Source organism: Cololabis saira, chromosome 13 (genome assembly GCF_033807715.1).
Source record: "Cololabis saira isolate AMF1-May2022 chromosome 13, fColSai1.1, whole genome shotgun sequence".
Lineage (NCBI taxonomy): Eukaryota > Metazoa > Chordata > Actinopteri > Beloniformes > Belonidae > Cololabis > Cololabis saira.
The window spans coordinates 33,838,581-33,861,583 of NC_084599.1; the positions used below are offsets into that span (position 1 = coordinate 33,838,581).

The 23,003-nt window shown below is 41.5% G+C and overlaps 1 protein-coding gene across 1 annotated transcript in view; it reads left to right on the plus strand.

The window, feature by feature from the left end:
* The first annotated feature begins 5,169 nt into the window (after window positions 1–5,169).
* cachd1 (cache domain containing 1) overlaps window positions 5,170–23,003 on the plus strand; it is an 85,530-nt gene continuing 67,696 nt past the window's right edge. Inside the window, exon 1 of the mRNA XM_061738721.1 lies at window positions 5,170–5,316. Within this exon, the coding sequence (XP_061594705.1) occupies window positions 5,309–5,316 (8 nt within the window). The 5' untranslated portion in view covers window positions 5,170–5,308. The remainder of the gene's footprint in view (window positions 5,317–23,003) is intronic.

Below are 23,003 nucleotides of genomic sequence, written 5' to 3' on the forward strand. Positions count from 1 at the left end.
ATGCATTCATTTTCAATGGCTTTTGTCCTTAATGGCTTTTTCCCCCTTACATTACTTTTACTTTTATACTTTAAGTAGTTTTGAAACCAGTACTTTTATACTTTTACTTGAGTAAAAAACTTGAGTTGATACTTCAACTTCTACAGGAGTATTTTTAAACTCTAGTATCTATACTTCTACCTGAGTAATGAATGTGAATACTTTTGACACCTCTGATCCTGCACAAGATGCATGTTTTTTTCACTCCTCAGAGACGACATATATATAAAAATGAAAAAATAATATAAAAAAAAAGAAGTCTACCCAGTATTTGCTCACTGTTGATCAAAAGATGCTGAAGATTTCTCGGTCGTCATGGTAACCAAAAACCAAAGCCCTTGCTTTAAGCATATTCCAGAGTTAATGTGAGCCATCGGCAGTCTGAGTAAAGTTTGAGTTAAATAAGGTTTTTTATTTTTCTCTCTTTCTTCTTCTGAATACAATTTCCTCTTTTTGTTCTATTCCCACATTGGAGCTCACTGTTTGCGGGAGAACACGTGGGAATTTGTACCAAAAGGTTGTTTGAAGAACTTTCTTTGCCTACTTTACTCCTTTTTATCTTTCCTGCCTTTCTTTTTCTATCTTTTTCATTTTTGCAACAGCCCTTCAAGTGTTCTCATGGGCAGATATTTTAAGATTTAAAGTTGAGAATAGTTGGAAACTTCCCTTCAAGCTTGTTCACATTATTGAGACTAGACTAATTCACAGCTGCCGAGGATGGATTTTTAAGTCCGCCACGGCGCAGAACCGTTTTGAAGTGGACAGGAAAGTCTCTGGCATCTCGTACAAAGCGGGTTTTGAGCTCAACAGAATCCCTCATAACATCTTTTCAAGGCATTTTTGGCAAACAAAAGCAAGAACAGGAGTCTGCTGAGAGGAGCTGCAGGTTATTAAACCCCCCCAGGAGACTACTGCAGAGCTCCTTATTAGTTTTTCCCCAAGAGCCTGGATTCCCATCAGGAAAGATCTCTGACGTGAGCGTGACCAGTAGGGATGGGCGGTATGGACAAAAAAATGTATCACGATAATTTCTGGCATTTATCCCGATAACGATAAAAAAAATACCAATACAAAAACATCATCAACGAGAATTTATCTTTCTTTCTTTCTTTCTTTCTTTCTTTCTTTCTTTCTTTCTTTCTTTCTTTCTTTCTTTCTTTCTTTCTTTCTTTCTTTCTTTCTTTCTTTCAGGCTCATTTCTTTCTTTTTTTCTTTCATGCTCATTTCTTTCTTTCTTTCTTTCTTTCTTTCATGCTCATTTCTTTCTTTCTTTCTTTCTTTCTTTCATGCTCATTTCTTTCTTTCTTTCTTTCTTTCTTTCTTTCTTTCATGCTCATTTCTTTCTTTCTTTCTTTCTTTCTTTCTTTCTTTCTTTCTTTCTTTCTTTCTTTCTTTCTTTCTTTCTTTCTTTCTTTCTTTCTTTCTTTCATGCTCATTTCTTTCTTTCTTTCTTTCATGCTCATTTCTTTCTTTCTTTCTTTCTTTCTTTCTTTCTGACTCATTTATTTCTTTCTTTCTTTCTTTCTTTCTTTCTTTCTTTCAGACTCATTTCTTTCTTTCTTTCTTTCAGACTCATTTCTTTCTTTCTTTCTTTCTTTCAGACTCATTTCTTTCTTTCTTTCTTTCTTTCTTTCTTTCTTTCTTTCTTTCTTTCTTTCTTTCTTTCTTTCTTTCTTTCTTTCTTTCTTTCTTTCTTTCTTTCTTTCTTTCTTTCTCATTTCCTCAATTTATCGTTTTTATCGTGAGATGACAAATTCTTACCGTGGGGATTTTTTTTGACGGTTTATCGTGAACGGTAAATTATCGCCCATTCCTAGTGACCAGCACCTTGTCTTTTGGAGACATGAAGACGGCTTATAATGGATGCTCATTTAGAGGAGGGGATATTAATTAGCTGTTTCAAAAAGTCAGAAAACTGAAAACTTCCTGCTTCTGTGAGGGAGAAAGTGGTGGGATAGATAGTGCGCCTTTCAGCAAGCGATGGTTGACGCTCTTGTAAATATTTTGTCGTCAGAAGTATTTACGCTGTTCTGCAGCCAGACTGCTTCTGTGTTTCACTTTGGGGTGAATTTTCTTATGAAACTTGCTCTGAGATGAGGCAGCGGTGGCGATGGAGGGGGATGTACTTCAGCCTCAGACATCCATCATTCTGCTCGGCTTTAAAGCGTGATGGATTTCACAGCCAGGGCAGCCTGAGGTCTGGGCATCTTCAGTGCTCCAGCTTACCGTATGAATATTAAATTCAGGGTTTGTGCATATGCATACTGAAAGAGTTGATTTGTACGCGTATGGCGGGCGTTGCAGGCGCACCGACATGCATATTGTTCACAAATGGGGAATAAAGTCAGTGAATATTAGGTCAGTCTGGAAACGGGGAGAACAGTGATGGTTTTGCCTGTTTTTTTTTTTGCATGTATACCAGTATAATTAGTTAGGGGATGGAAACAGATGTGATCAATGGAAGTAAACAGTTCAGAGCTGCTGTGAAGCTGTTTAAAAGACATAAATACAGTTTATCTGTCAGACGGATGGCTGCCAGTTTATGAATCTGATGAAGACTTATGAAGACTAACTCTGGGTGCTGTAGAGCTGTTCTGAAATATGTTTTTGGTTTTTCTCCAAGGATTGTTTCAAATTTTCGACATCAAAATAATAAAGTCAGTCATCATTCAAATTGAAAGCAACAATTTAAAGCTTCATAGTTCCTTCTCTGTAAAACTGCACATTTCTCCACTTTGGGAACAGTCACGGATCATCTCATGGTGACATGAATTGTTGTAGTCTTCATATAAACTAGGCCTGTGTTGAAAAAATCGATTTTTTTTTCTGATTCTAAATCGATTCTCATATTAATTCCTAAAAATCGATTTGTATGTCTAAAGATCGATTTTTTTTTTTTTTTTTTTTTTTGATTACATTTTTTTTTTTTTTTTTTTCCCATCATTACAGTTTTGCCTGGTGAACTTTGATCCCAGTAGCCCCAGTAGTTTTGAAAACTCCTAAACTAAATGAACTTTTCTTTAGAGAAAATGCTGGACATTTCAGCTTACATTTCTAAATGTTATATTAGTTCAATGAAGTTCATATTATTTATATTTACTAGGGGTGGGTATTGGGAAGGACCTCACGATACGATACACATTGCGATATCCCGATTATGCGATATCCCGATTATTATATTCTACATAGTTCACCGAAAAATTTAAAAATGCATTACACATCTTAAAATCCAAGTTGTATATATGTACATCAGATGATTGTGATGGATCTTAAAATCCGAGTTGCACGTTCATCAGATTATAGTGACAATTCATGGGACAAACTGAGTCAAAACAATGTTTTATTATAACTATACAAGCTAAAGTTACAACATATTTGTTTATGTTTTTCATATTATTTAAATCATATGAAATTAACATTAAATTTAGTATGAGGTTGCTTTAATTATGTGGCAAATGATAATAAACACAAGAAAGATGGTACTAAAACCAAGGACAGGCACAGTGATCAGTCAGTATAGATATAAATCCATAAATAAATAAACCTCTGTCCATTATTTTTCATTTTTTAAGGACAGGCAATTGTGTTATATAAAAAAATAAATTATAAAATGAAATAAAACGTGAAATAAAACCTGAGCTCAGTGCAGGGCCCTCCCAGGGTTGGTAGAGAGTGGCAATGCCCAGGACTGTCACTTAGGTAGGAGCACTGGGTGATATAATGGGAAAAAGATCGGGGATAAAAAATATATATTAAAAAAAAAAAAAAAAAATCGATATTCAAATTTTGAATATCGATATTGAATCGGCTGGAAAAGTATCGCGATATATTGCCATATCGATATTTTTGCCCACCCCTAATATTTACTATAGCTTGTTTGGTTTCTCTGTTATCGGACACGGTTTGTCATGAAATACCTGAAAAATGCCGGGTGCTTCATGTCCAGCTGTGTGTCTGGTGACAGAATAAATCAGACAAGCTAAAATAATTTGTTTACTGCTTGAGCTGTTGCAATTTCTTTATTTTTTTGCACTTTAAATGGATATTGAAATGCCTATTTGAGTTATTTATTTCTTAGTTATTTCACAATAATTATTGTGAAATTATTATTTCACTAGTTATTTTACAGTCATATAATCCAGGAAACACTAACCCAAATCAATATCGAATCGGATCGGATCAAATCAAATGGTGATAATCGATTCTGAATCTTAAGAATCGGAATCGAATCGATTCTTGACATTTGAATCGATACCGAGCTCTAATATAAACTGATAGCTGAAGGATTTTATCTGTGTAAGAAGTAGGGCTGGGCGATATATCGAGATTTTAATATATATCAATATATTTTCAAACGCGATATGGTACGAGAAAATATTGTTTATATCGATTTTAAATTTTTTTTTTTTTTTTTTTTTATGATTTTGATATAGCTTATTTTGTGACAAATTGACTTGAATGTTTTATTTGAGATTTGCACAAATGTTTTGTTATTTGCACAAGTATCAACGTCAGTTGAAAAGTCGGCCTGTTATTGTACAGTGTATTTTAATTTAATTGTTGTGCAGGAAAGGGATATTTGTTTTATTTTATTCAAGAAGCATTTTTATTCTATATATGCAGGCAGTTTATTTTTATTTCATTTGTTTTATACATTTTGATATTGTGCAGACCTCTGTTAATAAAGGAACCTGTGTGACATTTGGCACGAGGCTTTGTATTAAAACTGACTGTTTTTTTAAGGGTTTGCCTCAGAAAAAAATGAAGCTAACAGAGATGCTATGCTATAATGCTTTGGGGGAAACCCCAATTATGGCACAGAAAAAATATCGAGATATATATCGAGTATCGCCATTTAGCTAGAAAATATCGAGATATGACTTTTGGTCCATATCGCCCAGCCCTAGTAAGAAGTCACATACTAGTATGTGGTAAATGGATCTCGTAGCCGCTGAAACACCAACTGCTGTGCAACACTGTGCAATTTCACTGTAAACCAAGAAAACATGCAAAAGCGAGGGGAAAAAAGAACAAGTCATGTTTTTCTCTGGAGTCATTAGGAATGAAGAGATGAATGGAAATGCTGTGGTTTTTCTCCCCTGACGTGTCTGCGTTTCCCTTTGTGCAGTTGGCCAAGAAGATCCGCGAGAAGTTCAACCGCTACCTGGATGTGGTGAACAGGAACAAGCAGGTGGTGGAGGCGTCCTACACCGCCCACCTCACCTCCCCGCTCACGGCCATCCAGGACTGCTGCTCCATACCGCCGTCTATGATGGAGTAAGCAATTATCCCCTTTATCATACATTTTTCCCTTTGTGTGCCTCACAAAAGCAGAAATCTCCCCGAGGTTCCCTCCCTGCTTCCAAATCCACCCTGGCCGCTCCGCGCTGCCACTCAGCTCTCCATACGTTGCTTTACGGCTCAGCTGAACACTCGTATCCCCCATTCCCCCCCCCTCTGTTTAAACATGTCTTGATCATCCTGGGATTAGTTATAGCTGTGTTTAAATCACATCACTCGCAGCCCTGAGCAGTACTGGCACGCGGTGATACTTGGCAGCGCGCTGAAACTCTACCCTTTATCAGACTATTAAAACGCTGGATGTTGCTTTGCAGCCCCTGCACTTCAATGGCAACGCGTATAATGGCCAAGAAATGTGTAAAAAATGTTGCTTCATAGTTTATAGAAAACTTGCACATGCCGGAAATATAATTAGATTTTTGATTATTTTATCTTCCTTATTGATTTTAATGACACAAAATTCAATTTGACTAACTTTAAGGTGCTTACAGTAATATAATTAAGAGATGGGGCTCCGTTAGAAGGGTGCACACATGGCCATTATTTCAGATTGTTAGACCTTTGCCGGGTGAGTCTAAAATTGTCCGAGCCTTTAGTCGACTCGGCTGCTCAGCCAATCATCGATTCCAGCCGGCAAAAAACACAGTTCAAAGCCGGCGCTCGGAAAAAGGAGAACGCTGCTTTCAATTCTAATCTACAGAGCAGCAGCTGTCTCTGCTCCCTCATCTCTCTCTCTCTTTCTCTCTCTCTCTCCCTCATCCCCTCTTTCTCTCTCTCTCTCTCTCTCTCCATTTTCCGTCTACATCCCTGTCCTTTATCAGCCGATGCAACTAGTTACGGCTCTCTGAAGTTTGCGCGCCGCACACTTCACAGGCTGCAAGGTCACCTGTCTTCCCCCCCTGTCGCGGCGAAGGGGAGGGGGGAGTTGGGGGCGACTCGGAGCCAGCGGCCACCTGTAGCCCAATCAAGGACAACGCACTGCACATGCGTTCGGCCGCTTGTTCACACACAAGCAAGACAGGCCGACTTCCTGCCCTGACACGTTCACTGCAGCAACATCAACGAAACCGTCCAGCTCAAAGAGATTGGCAATGTGGAAAAAAAAAAAGTTTGAGAAAGAAATACCATGTAAAAAAAAAGAGTGATGCAGGGGAAATCACAAGGGTGGTGGTGGACATACCGAACTGAAGCTGATAGATCTCTGGACTTCAAAGCATTTTTCTCACGGGAGGAAAAAGGCTTACAGCTGTCTCGCTCTCATTTCTGGATTTGCACGTAATTGTGAGATATTCTTTTTAAGGGGACCGTTTGTGGGGTAATTCAGGTCTCCGTTCCTGACAGATTTGTATGAGAAAAATTTTTTTTGGACAGTTTTTCTTTACCGTCAAAAGCTGGTCAGACGTGTCCGGCTCCGGTCGAGTCCTCGTGGGTTTATTTTGACACGCATAGCTGGACACTGCAAAATATACCTTGTTACAACCAAAAACGTAATAACGGCCAATAACGTAATAACTGCCAATAATGTAATAATTTTGGCCATTTCAAATGTAATAAAGCCAATAGTGTAATAATGTGCCAATAATGTAATAAATCTTTTGAGCCAATAACTTTTTGCCGTTAATGTAATAAGGCTTTACATTACTGGCTGTTTATTACGTTATTGGCCTGGTATTTAAAAAAAAACTTTCATAATGTAAAGCCTTATTACATTATCGGCAAAAAGTTATTACGTTATTGACTCAAAAGTTTTATTACATTAATGGCACATTATTACACTATTGGCTTTATTACATTTGAAATGGCCAAAATTATTACATTATTGGCAGTTATTACGTTATTGGCCGTTATAACATTTTTGGTTGTAATATACCTCCTCGATGAGTTGTTCAAATGCATTGATCGTGGAAAAATAGATTGAGTTTGTAGCTTTTCCTGAAAGATTTCTTTTTTTTTAAATGGTATATCTTCGTGGATTTCGAATTTTATTGTTTTCACAGAGCTTGACTAGTTTTTGCACGCTGTTTCCAGATGTTATTCAAAGCAAAAAAAGCTAAATTAAAGATGTTTCTCAGTCCCAAGTACAACAAGTCAAAGACTTGCTAGTTCATAGTTAGCAAGTACGACTCAGGAGAAAGTCTTTCGAAGGACGGGAGCTCACAGTTTGGCCTTTCTGCAACTGATGACTTCATAGGTCAGCTAGCGGGCTGACACGCATCTGAAAACATTCAATTTGATGGAGCAGGAAAAAAACGGTGTGAACATCAATACGACTCAGAATAGATCACAGACTCAGAACCGTTGTGGTTTATGTCGGTAGTTTTTCATGACGTTTACTGCTTTGTATTCCATCTGTGTTGTAAATAAACTCGGAAAATGTTGTAACTTTTAAAGAAGGCTTCACGCTATTAACTTTGTTTTTTTCCCCCACTCAGAATTAAGTGTTGTAACTATTTTTGGTAAATTGGAGCCAATTTCAGTGTTTTTCTGGGAATCCCACGTAGTAGCTACCCAGCAACCATCAGTCCCCTCCAAACCCCCCCTGCAGCCACTCCAGATTCCCCCCGACTTGCTCGGAGCATCAGCTGCTTCTGGGGGTCTCGGCCAGGTCATCCGGTTTAGTGGGGGGATCAGGTGTTTCACAGGGTGTTCGTGTCTGCTAGCCGTCAAGCTGGCAGCCTATCGTTTTGCAAGGAGGCCACAGAGGCCAGCGCTTAGGACTCGGTGGTATGCTTTAATCATCGCTCGGCCTCAACAGCAGGGCCGGACCTGAAAATAGCAAATATATCTGGCTCGGAGAATCAGTCTGCGCGCTCGCTCGTGTCTCTGTTTGTTCGCCAACACGAGATCCAGAGGTGTTCATTTCAACACTTCCACTAAAATGCACTTGTAAAAGTGAGAGGCATGCTCTATAGAGGCCAAGATGACACTTTTTACCGGCAGTTGTTAAAGAGTAAAGCTCTAAATGATATTAAAGTGATCTTGAAAGCAAGTAGGGAGCAAACGTCTTGCTTAAATAGATGTAAACATGGATAGTTATTCATAAAAACTGCTGCTTACCTCAGGAAGAGTTTCTTTACAGCAGCAACATCAACATCTGAGAAGCACCTAAAGCAAGACCGTGCTGGTATTTTTGTTGTTAACTATAAAATAGCAGCCATATATTCATATTTATGTATAATATAAACATTAAGCTGTGTTTAGCCATACCCTGTTGCATCAGTGAGCGTGCTAGCATGAAGGTTACAGACAATACTCGAGTTGTAAAAAAAAAATCAGGGGGGATGGTAGATTTTATCATATGGGGACAGATAATTTGTGCTGATTACAAATAATATTATATATTACAAATAATAGCACTGACCAAAACACCTGCAGAAATACTGCAGGAATGACATAGCAGCAGTTAAATGCAGCCTTCTGTAAGCTTTAAATATCCACTGGCCTTACATCAAATACATCAAAACACAACAATAAAAAACAGTTTTCTGAACTTATCAATATGACTCTGTCCTTCACAGGATAAGGAAAATGGATCACTGCAAAAACTCAAAATCTTAACAAGAATATTTGTCTTATTTCTAGTTAAAATGTCTCATTTTAGTAAAAAAAATCTCATTACACTTAAAACAAGACTCATCACTGGAAAAAACAACAATTTTCACCTGTTTCAAGTAGATTTTCATTTAAAATAAGTAGAAAAATCTGCCAGTGGAACAAGATTTTTTTGCTTGTAATGAGAAGATAAATCTTGTCCCACTGGCAGATTTTTCTACTTATTTCAAGTGAAAATTTACTTGAAACAGGTGAAAATTGTCAAATAAGTTATTTTTCTGGTGATGACTCTAAATGTTGAAATAGCAGTAAAACTACATTCATTGATGAAATGACATAAGGGATGGAAAGGGGGGATGGCAGTTTTACAGGGGGGATGATTTGGACCGTTTTTATTTCAGGAGGGATGCCATCCCCCCTCATCCCCCCTCAACTCCAGTACTGGTTACAGATGAGGAAGTTAGCCATTGGCTGAGCCGACTGTCAATCAATCGTATTAGAAATAAATGTAATGCTTTACTTGAATTTTCCTGGCTGGGTACAAAAACATTCACCCCCCCCTCATGGGTGTGAAGTCAAAGTTGGATGTTTTAACGTGGAAGTCAGTGGAGATTGGCTGCTTTTGCCTCCAGCGGCCGGTCGGGGAACTGCGACCTTAGTTCCGCTTGAGCCTCATGAGTCACGATGAAAACTGAACAAAACTGCCAAAAAACCAGATCAGGGTCTGTCCGCTCCCCCTGCGATGTAGCAGGATTTCCATTAAATATTCAAGCTAGAATAGTCCTAATACTGGGCTCCAGTTCCTGGGGGAGAGCTCCTCTCTACCTGAGCTACACTGGCAGCCTGACAGTCGGCTCAGGCGCTTACGTCGCCCCGGTGAGGAGCCGCTCAGGCTGCACATCACGCTGATCTTCTGCTCCACCGGTTGTACAGTCAGCAAAATGATGAGCTCTCATGCACATTATAGGAGGAGATGCAAAACCTCAGCAGGCCTGGGAACTGGGTTTATCTGTGACACCAGTCCTTTTTTCCCCTCTTTGCGCTCCTCCTTTTTTTGTTTTTCAAATTCATTCAACTTTACGTTACCAGCCTGCATCCAAACATTTCATCTTTTCTCCACCTGTGTTTTTCTGTGTTATTTGTTATCCTCAGCTAACTTCAACCCCCCCCTCCTTCTTCCCCCTTATTCATAATCAGGAGTCATTTAAGCAGTCTGGTTATGTATTTTTATTAAATCAGCCTGTATGCCCCTTTTTTCCCCCATTTACACCCTATTCTCAAGAGTCACAGGCAAAATTCTTCTTAAACAGCTGTAAAATGGTAAGAAATATCCTACATTTTTTAACAGTTTTTCCTATTCTCTAACATATATCAAACCATAAATGAGTAGGCACACTGATTAAAAGACTAATGCTTTGTTAAGGCCATCCATTAACCCAGGGGTCGGCAACCCAAAATGTTGAAAGAGCCGTATTGGACCAAAAACACAAAAAACAAATATGTCTGGAGCCGCAAAAAATGACAAGTCTTGTATCAGCCTTAGAATGAAGACAACACATGCTGCATGTATTTATATTAGTTATAATTGGGGGAAGATTTTTTTTTCATTATGCACTTCGAGAAAAAAGTAGAAATGTCGAGAAAAAAGTCAAATGACGAGAAAAAAGTCGAAAAGTTGAGAAAAAAGTTGAAATGTCGAGGAAAAAGTCAAAATTTTGAGAAAAAAGTCGAAATGTTGAGAAAAAAGTTGAAATGTTGAGAAAAAAGTCGAAATGTCGAGAAAGAGTCAAAATTTTGAGAAAAAAGTCGAAATGTTGAGATCAAAAAGGAAAGGAAAAAGGAAGACAAAAATTGAAAAAAGAGGAAAAAAAGGAGAAAAAAAGAAGAAAAAAGAAAAAAAGAAGAAAAAAGAGGAAAAAAGAAGAAAAAAATAGAAAAAAAGGAGAGAAAAAAGAAAAAAAATAGAAAAAAAAAGGAAAAAAAATCTCCAGGAGCCACTAGGGCGGCGCTAAAGAGCCGCATGCGGCTCTGGAGCCGCGGGTTGCCGACCCCCGCATTAACCAATAACATGTTGACAGGTAACAAAATAAATTTATGAATTCTCAAATCTCAAAGTCACAAATTTTCATGCCAAAAAAAACCCCAAAACAAATGTGCTGGAACATTTAATCTTGAAATTAAAAAACCCAGACTCTCAGACACAAACTAATCAACACTGGAGCTTTGTTTGTGTCTGTGGTCCGTCATCTGCGATCACAGTGCACGCCAGTGCACACGCCACGCAGCCAGCTCCAACACAATATCCTATTAAATGTTGAAGAGAAAAGTTGGTCTTTGAAGTTTTTGTCCTGGAAGCAACAGTGAAGCCACGAAAACAGGGCAACAAATTAGTTTCTGAAACTGTTTGTTTACATCGACATTAATGCCGTTGTTGGGAGACTCGTCGCTGTTTTGATGATGCTCAGGTTAAGATGTTTTAGTGGAGCACAGAGAAATCAGGGCTTTGCTCATCCCTCTACACGTAATGAGCAGTTGCTATTTAATGAGCATTTCTGTCTCTCTTGAAAACAGCTCTCTGATTTAAAGATTTATTGTATTATTTAGATGAACATATTCATCTCCGACTAAAGAGTCTTAAAACGTATTTTTCTCTCCACAAGTCTTAGGTAGCCCCTAGCTGGCGTCATACCTGTCTGACATATACAGGACTGTCTCGGAAAATTAGAATATTGTGATAAAGTTCTTTATTTTCTGTAATGCAATTAAAAAAAACTAAAATGTCATACATTCTGGATTCATTACAAATCAACTGAAATATTGCAAGCCTTTTTATTATTTTAATATTGCTGATTATGGTTTACAGTTTAAGATTAAGATTCCCAGAATATTCAATTTTTTTTAGATAAGCTGTAAGCCATGATCAGCAATATTAAAATAATAAGACTTGCAATATTTCAGTTGATTTGTAATGAATCAAGAATGTATGACATTTTTGTTTTTGTAATTGCATTACAGAAAATCACAATATTCTAATTTTCTGAGACAGTCCTGTAGTGCTGTAATCCAGATTTTAGTCTTAGTTTCATGTAAAATTGAGCAGAAACCAGGTAAAATAAAGGAGGGAATGTACTGATGGAGAAAGAAAACACATAGTTACATAATTCCTGGGACACATTTTGATGCATTTATCAGGATTTTTGCTTTTTTAAATTTTTTAAATTTGCAATTGCACTTCCAAGTGCTTCAGATTTCCTGAAGGTTAATTATTATTTTCTTGTCAGTTATAAAGTACATATATATGTATATATTATAAATATTTCATTTTTATTACTGCTCCAAAAAGCATTGCTAGTGTTTCGTTCAGCAGGATCAGAAAGAATCTGCTTCAGTCGGGCGGATAAGAGAGCTTTAAGAGCCTTTTCCACATCAGTCCTCGTTGTGAGATAGCTGCTGAACATCAAACTGTTTTTCCTGAATCCTTCCTGCAAATCTGTCTGAATGGACATGTGCAGATCCAGATACATAAAAGGCCTTCTTGGAGCTCGCAGCTCTTCATCTGGCGTCTAGCTCGCTTTAACGCTGCGGCCACTGACGGGCTGGAAACGCACTGAATGCTCTTTGGGGGGTGACGCAGCAACAAGCCTGTACAAGGTCATCGTTCTCACAGGAGCTGGCTGTTTTGTGGACATACATGTTTCTTTTTCTAGCAAGGTGCAGGTTAACATAACACATTGTATGTACAGTAGGGATGGGCGATATGGACTAAAAAAATGTATCACGATCATTTCTGGCATTTAACCCAATAATGATAAAAATGATGATTTCTTTCTTTCTTTCTTTCTTTCTTTCTTTCTTTCTTTCTTTCTTTCTTTCTTTCTTTCTTTCGGTGGTGGAGGTGTGTCTGAAGAGGGAAGAGAGTGTTTGCAGTTTTCGTTAGTTTTTTTCCTTTCTTAATGTTCTTTTTTGGTTCTTTTTTGGATCATAATTGTTTGTTAATTTAGTGTATTGGTTGAGTTTAGTTTATTGTTAGTTTTAAGTGTTTATTCCGTGCCTCGTGGCCGGGATGGCGTCCTCCGGGACGCCGCCGGTGTCCCTGAGACACGGGGTGCGGCTGGTGGCGCAGCCCAGCTCCAGCGTGGAGCAGGTGCTGTTGGCCGTGGGAGAGCAGGTCGGGCACGGGAACATCGTTTACGCTTCCCGCATGAATAAAGCGGTGGTGGTGTTCTTTAAGGACCCTAAATATGTGACTGAAATAATCGAGAGCGGATTAACTCTGAATGACGAGTTCATTCAGGTGTCCCCGCTGGCAGTGCCGTCCACGCGGATCACCGTGTCTGGCGTTCCTCCGTTCATCCCCAACGACGCGCTGGAGCGGGAACTGAAACGCTTCGGTAAGTTTGCGAGCGGGTTTCGGTCGGTCGGACTGGGGTGTAAGGATGACAAACTCAGGCATGTTCAGTCCCTGCGGAGACAGGTGCTGATGTTTCTGGACTCTCCGACTCAGACTCTGGACGTGTCTTTCAGGGTAAGACACGAGGACGGTTTTTATATGATCTATGCCAGTTCTGGAGTCTTGAAGTGCTTTGAGTGCGGGGAAGGGGGACACAAGCGTGTTGCGTGCCCGAACAGACCACACACGGTGAGACCAGCTGGGGCTGACGGGGCCGGGACCGCTCCCGCTGTGAGCGGCGGGGCCGGGGCGGCCCCGCCTGTTGGCGGGGCGGCCGAGGCCGCTCCGTCCGTGAGCGGGGAGGCCGGGACCGCGGCCCCGCCGGTCGGCGGGGCGGCCGGGGCCGCTCCCTCTGTGAGCGGCGGGGCGGCCGGGGCCGCTCCGTCCGTGAGCGGGGAGGCCGGGACCGCGGCTGAGGGAGAGGAACCAGAAGCGGCGGGGAAGGAAGAGGAGCGGAGTGGAGGACAGATAACAGGACAGGTGAGGGCTGGTGTGGTGCAGATGGAGGGTGATGTGGCAGGACAGGTAATGGTCGAGCAGGTGGAGCCTGCAGGGCAGGTAGAGAATGGGGGAATACAGGTGAAGGCTGCAGGACAAGAGACTGGTGCAGGACTAGAGACTGGTGCAGGTCAGGTGATGGTTGAACAGGTGGAGGCTGGTGCAGGACTAGAGGCTGCAGAGACGGAGAAGAAGCTGCAGTCTGTTTCTGGGCAGCAGGAAGCTCCAGGTACCAGTCAGGTAACTGACATGGAAACAGACGGGGAGGCTGATTCTGACAGTGCTTCTGTCACAGACAGCATATCCAGCTCTCAAAGTGCGAATTTGTATTCCTTGAAGGAGGTGAACGACTTCTTAGACGACTCTTTTGGCAGGTCAGTGGAAGTGAGCGATTACTTCCCTGATATTGAAAAGTTTATTCGGACGGTGAGCACTCTCCAGAAGGTTGTGGGAACAGACCTGCTGGATGAAAAGAAACGGTATCGCTTGAAAAAACACGTGACTGCTGTGAAGAAAAAAGGTCGGACTAGTAAGAGGTTGAAAAAAATGAGAGTTTTTTAGGTAGTTTTAAAAATGAAGATCCAACACTGGGTGTTTTTTCCATGCTGTCCTTTTGTTTTATGTTTCTGTCTTTCCTTTCTTATCATGCATAATTTAAAAGTTGCTTCCCTAAACATCAACGGGGGTAGGACTGCACAGAAAAGAGCTTTGGTGGCGGAGGTGATTAAGCAGAAGAAGCTAGATGTTGTTTTTCTGCAGGAAACACACAGCGATAGCCTGAATGAGACAGACTGGGGAATATGGTGGGAGGGTCAGTATGTTCTCAGCCATGGCTCAAACCTCAGTGCTGGAGTTGCTGTCTTATTCTCCCCCTCTCTACATGCTACCGTCATATCCAGCACAGAGATAGTGGCAGGTAGAGTCCTGATGGTGAAGGTGGAGGTATTAGTTTTTACTTTCACTTTTATCAATATTTATTTGCCTAATCAAGGCCCTGAACAGTTATCTGTGCTTCAGGCTTTAAAAGACGAGTTAGGCAGCAGTGTACAGGGGGAGTGGGTTATCCTGGGGGGGGACTGGAACTGTTGCACAGATGGGATTTTAGACAGGATAGGACAGGAGCCTCATCCTCAGTCATCCTCGTTTTTATCACAAGTGACCAAAGGGGCTGACTTAGTGGATGTGTGGAGGAGGAACAACCCTGCAGCTAAGCAGTACACCTGGATGAGGATGGTAGATGGGAATGTCAGTGCGGCCAGGTTAGACAGGCTGTACATGTCTGCCGCTTTTATCAACCGGACAGCAAACTGTCAGATACACCCTGTTGCTTTTACAGACCATCATTTGGTAGTTTTAGATCTGGTTTTATCTCCTGCTGGCAAAGCTAGTTCTTTCTGGCATTTTAATGTTAAACTTTTAAATGATTTTACTTTTTGTGAGAATTTTAAACTGTTTTGGGAAAATTGGAGGTTGAAAAAAGAGCTTTTTCCCTCACTGAGTAAGTGGTGGGAAGTGGGTAAAGCTCAAATAAGAGTGTTTTGTCAGCAATATACCTCTTACTCGACTACAGCTGTTAAGAGAACAATCGAGCAGCTAGAAATAGAGATCAGGGAGTTAGAGGGTGTATCTGCTGAGAGTGTGGACCAGTTGCTCCTGAAAAGACAACAGCTGAACTCGTTTCTGCAAGAGAAAGCCAAAGGAGCTCTGGTCCGAGCCCGCTTCACCACTTTGAGGGACATAGATGCACCCACTGCTTTCTTCTTCAATCTGGAGAGGTCTGTGGGTCGAGGAAAACAGATGATCTGTCTTCGTCTGCCGGATGGACGGGTCACATCAGAACCCGCTGAGATGAGAAGGCATGCAGTGTCCTTCTACAAGGATTTGTTTAAGGCAGAAGAATGCAGTAAGGACGCTGCTGCTGAGCTTCTTCAAGGTCTTCCTCAGCTGAGTGAAGCAGAGCGTGATACGCTGGGCCTGGACATCACGCTGGAGGAGCTCACCTCTGCAGTGACACAGATGGCCTCTGGGAAGGCTCCGGGTTTGGACGGCCTACCTGCTGACTTTTTTAAACATTTTTGGGACTTTTTTGGACACGACCTTTTAGATGTTTTTAAAGAATGCTTTGTTGAGGGGACTCTTCCAGCTTCCTGTAGGCGGGCGGTGATTTCACTGTTGCCGAAAAAAGGAGATCTGACCTCACTGACGAATTGGAGACCCGTGGCCCTTTTATGCACAGATTATAAGTTATTATCCAAGGTTTTAGCAAATAGACTGAAGGTTTTTATGGAATTATTTATTGGTACTGATCAGTCTTATTGTGTCCCTGACAGATCAATGTTGGACAATCTGTTTTTAATGAGAGATATTTTTGATGTTTGTAACCTGTATGATGTCAACATTGGTATTGTGTCCATTGACCAGCAGAAGGCATTTGATCGTGTCGATCACTCCTTTCTTTTTGCCACACTGCAGGCCTTTGGTGTTGGGGAGCACTTTTTGTCTTGGGTGAAAGTACTGTATAATGGTGCATGTTGTGTTGTGAAGGTGGGGGGAGGGCTGAGCGGTCCTGTTGCAGTGGGAAGGGGGATCAGACAGGGCTGCCCCATCTCAGGGCAACTGTATAGCATTGCCATTGAGCCTCTTCTTCACAGGCTTAGAGGCCGACTGAGGGGCCTGTGCCTGCCGGAGCTCACTCAAAGCCCCCCTGTAGTGGTATCGGCCTATGCCGATGATGTTAATGTTCTCGTCCAGGATCAGGGGGACGTTAATGAATTAAGAATGAGCCTGGCTTTATATGAGAAGGCTGCATCAGCCAGAGTCAACTGGGGCAAAAGTGAGGCCTGTTTGGTAGGGCGGTGGGCTGCAGGCAACGTACCCAATCTTCCAGGTAACCTCAGGTGGGGAAGCAGGGGTCTTAAGGTCCTGGGGGTTTATCTAGGGAGTGAGGACATGGTTGCACAGAACTGGGAGGGAGTGCTCGGGAAAGTGCAAGCCAGGTTATCTAAATGGACATGGTTGCTACCCCAGCTGTCCTACAGGGGAAGGGCTCTGATAGTCAACAACTTAGTTGCCTCTTCTCTGTGGCACCGGCTCGCAGTGTTGACACCTCCGCTGGACCTTTTGAAACGACTGCAGCGTCTCCTGGTGGATTTCTTTTGGTCTGGTCATCACTGGGTGAGAGCATCGGTCCTGTATCTCCCTGTGGCAGAGGGGGGGCAGGGCCTTGTGGACGTCGTTGCAAGAACTGCTGCCTTCAGGCTTCAGGCGGCTCAGCGGCTTCTCTATGGATGTTCTCCCTGCTGGTTGGCTGCGGCTCAGCTGCTGCTTTGGAAAGCCGGGGGCCTGGGCTACGACAAGCAGCTTTTCTTGCTGAAGTTCCCTGCGTTCAGGCTTGATGGACTCACACCGTTCTACTCCTCAGTCATGGATGCTTGGAGGACTCTGAGGTTCACTAGACCACCGGACCCCAGGCCTGGGATGTGGCTGTTTGAGGAGCCGCTGTTTGGCAGTGAGCTTCTGTCTGACGCCCCTTTCTCTTCAGCCACCCTGAGAGATGCATTCGCTAAGGCCGGAATTGTGAAGCTGGGCCATCTCTCGAGGACTTCAGTGGGAAAGCTGGCAGAAGTAACGGGCATAAGGTCAACCAGGGTGTTGCAGAAGCTGGTGGACGAGGTGTGGCAGTCGCTAGCAGCACCCTTCCGTGATTTTGCCACCAATAAAGACCTGGCCGACCAGTGGAGTGACGGGCATGTTTACGTCTTCCCTTCCCTGAGTGTGAGTCCTGCAGTGGGGGAGTGGAGAGAGGAAGACGGTCTCCTCCTGTCCATGAAGACTCCAGCACTGGGACTTTTCATCTCCTGTCAAGGGAAGCAGCTGTACTCCAGCTGCGTGAAGGTGCTGAACCTCGAAATGCTGACGGGAGTTCGGGAGTCGAGGTGGACAGAGTTGTTTGGCTCGGACGTTTCCCCTAACGGCAGTTGGCGGCTCCTGTATAAGCCTCCGGTTGAAAAACGGATGGCTGACATCCAATGGAGGATTGTACACGGAGCACTAGCCACAAACAGGTACAGAGCTCACTTTGACCCGAGCACTGGGGAGGGCTGTCCTTTCTGTCCAGAGACAGAGACATTAGAACATCTGGTGGTGTCCTGTCCCCGCCTGGCTGCTCTGTTTGTTCTGTTGCAGGAGTGGGTGAGGGGTTTAGGAGAGGTTTTTTCCATCCCCCTGTTTGTGTTTGGAGCTAAGTACACTCCTAAAAAAAGGCAGACGTTGCTTTTACTGAATTTTATTTTCGCGAATGCCAAATTAGCGATTTGGAAAAGCCGTAAGAACAAGATGCTTGGAGTGGGCTGGACTGACGCGGTGCGCTGTCTGAGGGGTTTGGTGGCAGCACGTCTGAGGGTGGAATATGCTTTCTTCAATCTGACCAATAATTTGGATGGTTTTAGGAATATGTGGGCTGTTAGGCAGGTCTTGTGTTCACTGGGTGACGACGGCTCTCTGGTGTTGAAGGTTTAGATGGAGGTTTTTAGAGTGTATGTGGAATAATTCCTGTAGTTTTAAATTATTATGAAATGTTTTTTTAAATAACTGTAAGAATGTGTCTTAAATAAAGTGTTCATAAAGTCAAAAAAGTCTTTCTTTCTTTCTTTCTTTCTTTCTTTCTTTCTTTCTTTCTTTCTTTCTTTCTTTCCTTCAGGCTAATTTCTTTCCTTCTTTCTTTCTTTCAGGCTCATTTCTTTCTTTCTTTCTTTCAGGCCCATTTCTTTCTTTCTTTCTTTACTTCAGGCTAATTTCTTTCTTTCTTTCAGGCTCATTTCTTTCTTTCTTTCTTTCTTTCTTTCTTTCTTTCTTTCTTTCTTTCTTTCTTTCTTTCTTTCTTTCTTTCTTTCTTTCTTTACTTCAGGCTAATTTCTTTCTTTCTTTCAGGCTCATTTCTTTCTTTCTTTCTTTCTTTCTTTCTTTCTTTCAGGCTCATTTCTTTCCTTCTTTTTTTCTTTCTTTCAGGCTCATTTCTTTCTTTCTTTCTTTCTTTCTTTCTTTCTTTCTTTCTTTCCTTCTTTCAGGCTCATTTCTTTCCTTCTTTCTTTCTTTCAGGCTCATTTCTTTCCTTCCTTCCTTCCTTCCTTCCTTCCTTCCTTCCTTCCTTCCTTCCGGCTCATTTCTTTCTTTCTTTCTTTCAGGCTCATTTCTTTCTTTCTTTCTTTCTTTCTGGCTCATTTCCTCAATTTATTATTTTTACCGCGAGATGACAAATTCTTACCGTGGAGAATATTTTTGACGGTTTATCGTGAACGGTAAAATATCGCCCATTCCTAATGTACAGTAAAAGAAATTGCCGACGACGACAGGTGTTGCCTTGTTTAGGAGTCTCTGCTTCTTTTCTGCTGGTGTCTGAAAAGACCCCGATTGTTCCCCACAACTGGTTTACATTTCAGTTTCCTTCTGGGCTCAGGTTTCAGACAAATCTCTCTTCGTCTTTGTATCCGTTTTTTGAATTATCCTCCTCAAGATTTCTTATTGCTGCAGAAACCGATCCAGCCTCCCCTTCAGTACATGCATCATTAATGTCCACGATGTTAGAATAATTTGAAGCCTTGTGCAAAGGTTTTGCAATATTCATCAGTAATAGTTTGGAGTTGCACTGTTCCGTATCTAGTAAATGAAATCCAGCTTCTATGCATATTTTGTGTGTTTCTGGCTAGTTGAACCTCGATTTTCTAAAACATCTTTCTCTGCCCTCATTAAGATGTTTGATCATGCTCGTCGCTCCCCCTCCCCGCTCTCTCCGTCTTTCTCAAGTCTTTTTTTTTTTTTTGAAGTGGAATTCAAAGCGGCCACAAATGTGTTTTTTATCTGGCATACATTTTGCTGAACATCCTGCCCACCCCCCCCCCCTCCACCCAGAACTGGGTTGGAGGAGAATGGTAATGCCTCCAGCCTTGTGGGGCTCCATGCAAATGATGTGTGAACGCCGCCCGAAGACCACGTCACCTGTCGGCCCGAACGGCCAGCAGCTCTGCGAGTACGTAACATGCGTGTTTACGAGTGCACGTATGCATTTTGGATTTTTTGCTAAAGCCAGCGGATGGGGATGAGTGAAGAGGAGGGGTGGGGGTCGACTAGTTGGAGGGAAGGAAGGAAGGATCAAAGTACCAGGCTTGCTGCAGTGCAGAACAGCCTGCTCCTCTGCATACTTTCCCCCTTTTCTAGGTTGTGGAAACCAGGCTTTTGGAATAAATACACACACATTTATATAAAACTTCTGTGATGCTAAAATAATCTGCTGAAAAACAATTTTTAATGTATGATGTTTGCAGAAAAGACCAATGTGTTTAAATACGTGCTGTGTGTAATTTATGTGAGTCCTCTTCAACACTTGCTGGCAGGTGTGCGCTCATCAACATTAATGTTGAGCTACTTGTAGAAACCAGTTTAAGAGCCAGATAATACCCAACTTCAGAGGTGTATAGTCTTTACTTTGCGTATAAACGAGGAATCAACCTGGAACATTTTGAGAGCAGTGTTAAATTGCAAAACATTCCCAGTAGTTAGATCTGCATGTAAAAGCGGGTCATGCTTAATAGCTTGAAGTCATTATACACAGGAAAGCAAGTTTGGAGGTCTATTTTCAACAAAGAGCAGTTTTTTTGCAACAAAATAACAAAAAGAAGAAAAAAAAAGGCAGGAATACGTGCAAAACTGCTCGCTCGTTGTGTAAAAGTTGCGATGGTTCGTGCATTTCACCACAAACTGATGTAAATTTGTTGCTCAAGACTGTTTTAAATCAGAATGATGTGGAGAAAACATAACCATATGTCCAGCAGATGTTGAAATCTGGTCGCTCATATATCTTGCAAATCTTGATATATCCCTTTTCAACATGTTTGGCTCAAAGATTCTAATGAGATCTGAAAACTCTGCTCCTTTTTCCCAACAATTCTCCGTATTTTCCTGCATTTATTTCTCTCTTTATATCTTTTAATGGTTAGAAATTGCACTTGAGATGCTGTGACCCACATGTGAATATCTGCCTGCCGGTGCTGTTTAACTGAACCCCTCTTCACCAGTCACATGTCCTCCACTGTGGAGGAGAAACCGTTTAATTAAAGATTTTAAATCTGCTGCTCATTATATGTTAGACTTAGTTGAGTACAGTAGAGCTCAGCGAGCAACGTAATTATCCGTGCAAGCTCTATTGTGTATTGATTTGAACTTTTACTTGCAATTATCTTTTTTTTTTTTTAATTGTGAGACCACCCTCTTTCCTGTTTTTTTTTTTAGCTTTCATGTCCTCAAACGCCATTTGTTGAACGCCACCCTGCACGACAGACCAGTGGTGTCTGATAGTCCCATTTCTGCACAAGTTCATGCAGTTACTCATGTCTCTATAGTTATTACAAAGAACGTATAACTTTTGATTTTTACCACAGAAGATATTTGTAACCTGAGCTTTTAATTTATAAAACTATTTAACCGTACAGATATATAGTGGTGTGTTAACATTCTCGTGAGAGAAAAGGTCACAGTCTCTCTGTTTTAATCTGAGCTGCACGGTTGTGCATCGTGGCAGCCGATCCAGCCACACGTGCATGTCCGAGCAGTTAAGAGCAATTTTCCCATAATTTCCTCAGCTGAATAAACCACATTCTTCATCCCAAAACCTTTTGACAATGAGAGCAATCATATCAGAGGCAACCAGGGTTCAGTGTCATTAAAATTCCTTGAGTTGCACTCAGATTTTACAAATAAGGACATCATTTAAAGATCGACTGGTTGCTGCCAGATCTTGAATTTGGGTATAACCCAGTGAACAAAATACTTGGCACACTTCCATTAAAGAAAGGGGGGGGAAACTATCGCAACTTGAAACTGACAAAAGTAAATTGACTAAAATTGACTAATGATATACATAGTTTCTGAATTGTGGTTACATTTTAAAAAATACACAGCCTTGGAACTGGCCTTGACAAATTATTACAAAATTACAAAAGCACATTGTAAAAGGCAAAGCACACCTTGATTGAAGGGTTTAACACGATACCAAGGAGGAATGAGGAAATCAGTGAAAATCAATAGTTTCTGCCCATCAATGGGAAGGGTTATACGACCATTTCCAAAGAATTTTGTTTTCCTCTTTAAAAGAGGAAAACACTCCAGAAACTTGCCAATCTTTGCAGGAGTTAATGTTCCAGTAAGTTCACCACAAGATTCAGAGAAATGAGAAAAAACTTGGTTAGCATGTTAAATGACAGTATATGATAATGACTTCACAATTATATTTTACTTGGATGGGTTTCTTGAAAAAAATCTTCCTTTCAGAACAAAAGATAGCAACTAAAGGGTGATATTTTTGTATGCAGCTACTACACACTTAACCTAGAAAGAGATAAAATGGTATCCGTTGGACCAATCACATTTGTTGCGGTGTGCATCAACCCGAAGCATAGAAATCGTTCTGGAGAGTTGCGCATCAAACTACAGCTGACATCACAACATATTGTTCCCTGGAACCACAAGCATCTGTTTTCGGTTTGACATAGAAGCATAAACCACATTCAAAGCAGGATTTATGGTTCTCCGTACGATGCGTGCACCATACACACAGGACCTACAGTACGTCATACTCTGCATATATACTTGTCTGTTTTTGTTTCTGTTGCTATGGAATTGTACCAGTAAACACTAGGTGGCAGTGCTATAGTTTGCATGTCCTTTTCGAGCCGGTGTTTATCTCCGGTTTCTGTAGCGCAAACAAACAAATGGTAATCACCCCCAGGATAGGACGCTAGTCTATCTCTGGATACTTCCCCTAGCAAAGCTAGGTACCCATTCACACACCTGGGTGAAGTGAGGAAAGCCGAGAGTAAAGCATCTTTCCCAAGGATGCACAAAGTGACGCCAGTGCCAGGGTTCCAACCCACGACCTTCGGATCATGAGCCCGAAGCCCCAAACACATATTGCTTTAGGGGCAACATGGGTGCAGTATGAAGGAAAAGAGGCTTTAAAGGAGACCTATTATGGCATTTAATGTATATTTTAAACAGGCCTTGAACGTCTTAAAAACAATCAAAAGCTTGTTTTTTCTACATAAAACAGAACTTCAGCCTCTGGGCCATGTCTCTACTTTTACCGCTTCTAACCTCCTTCTCTATGAGGGAT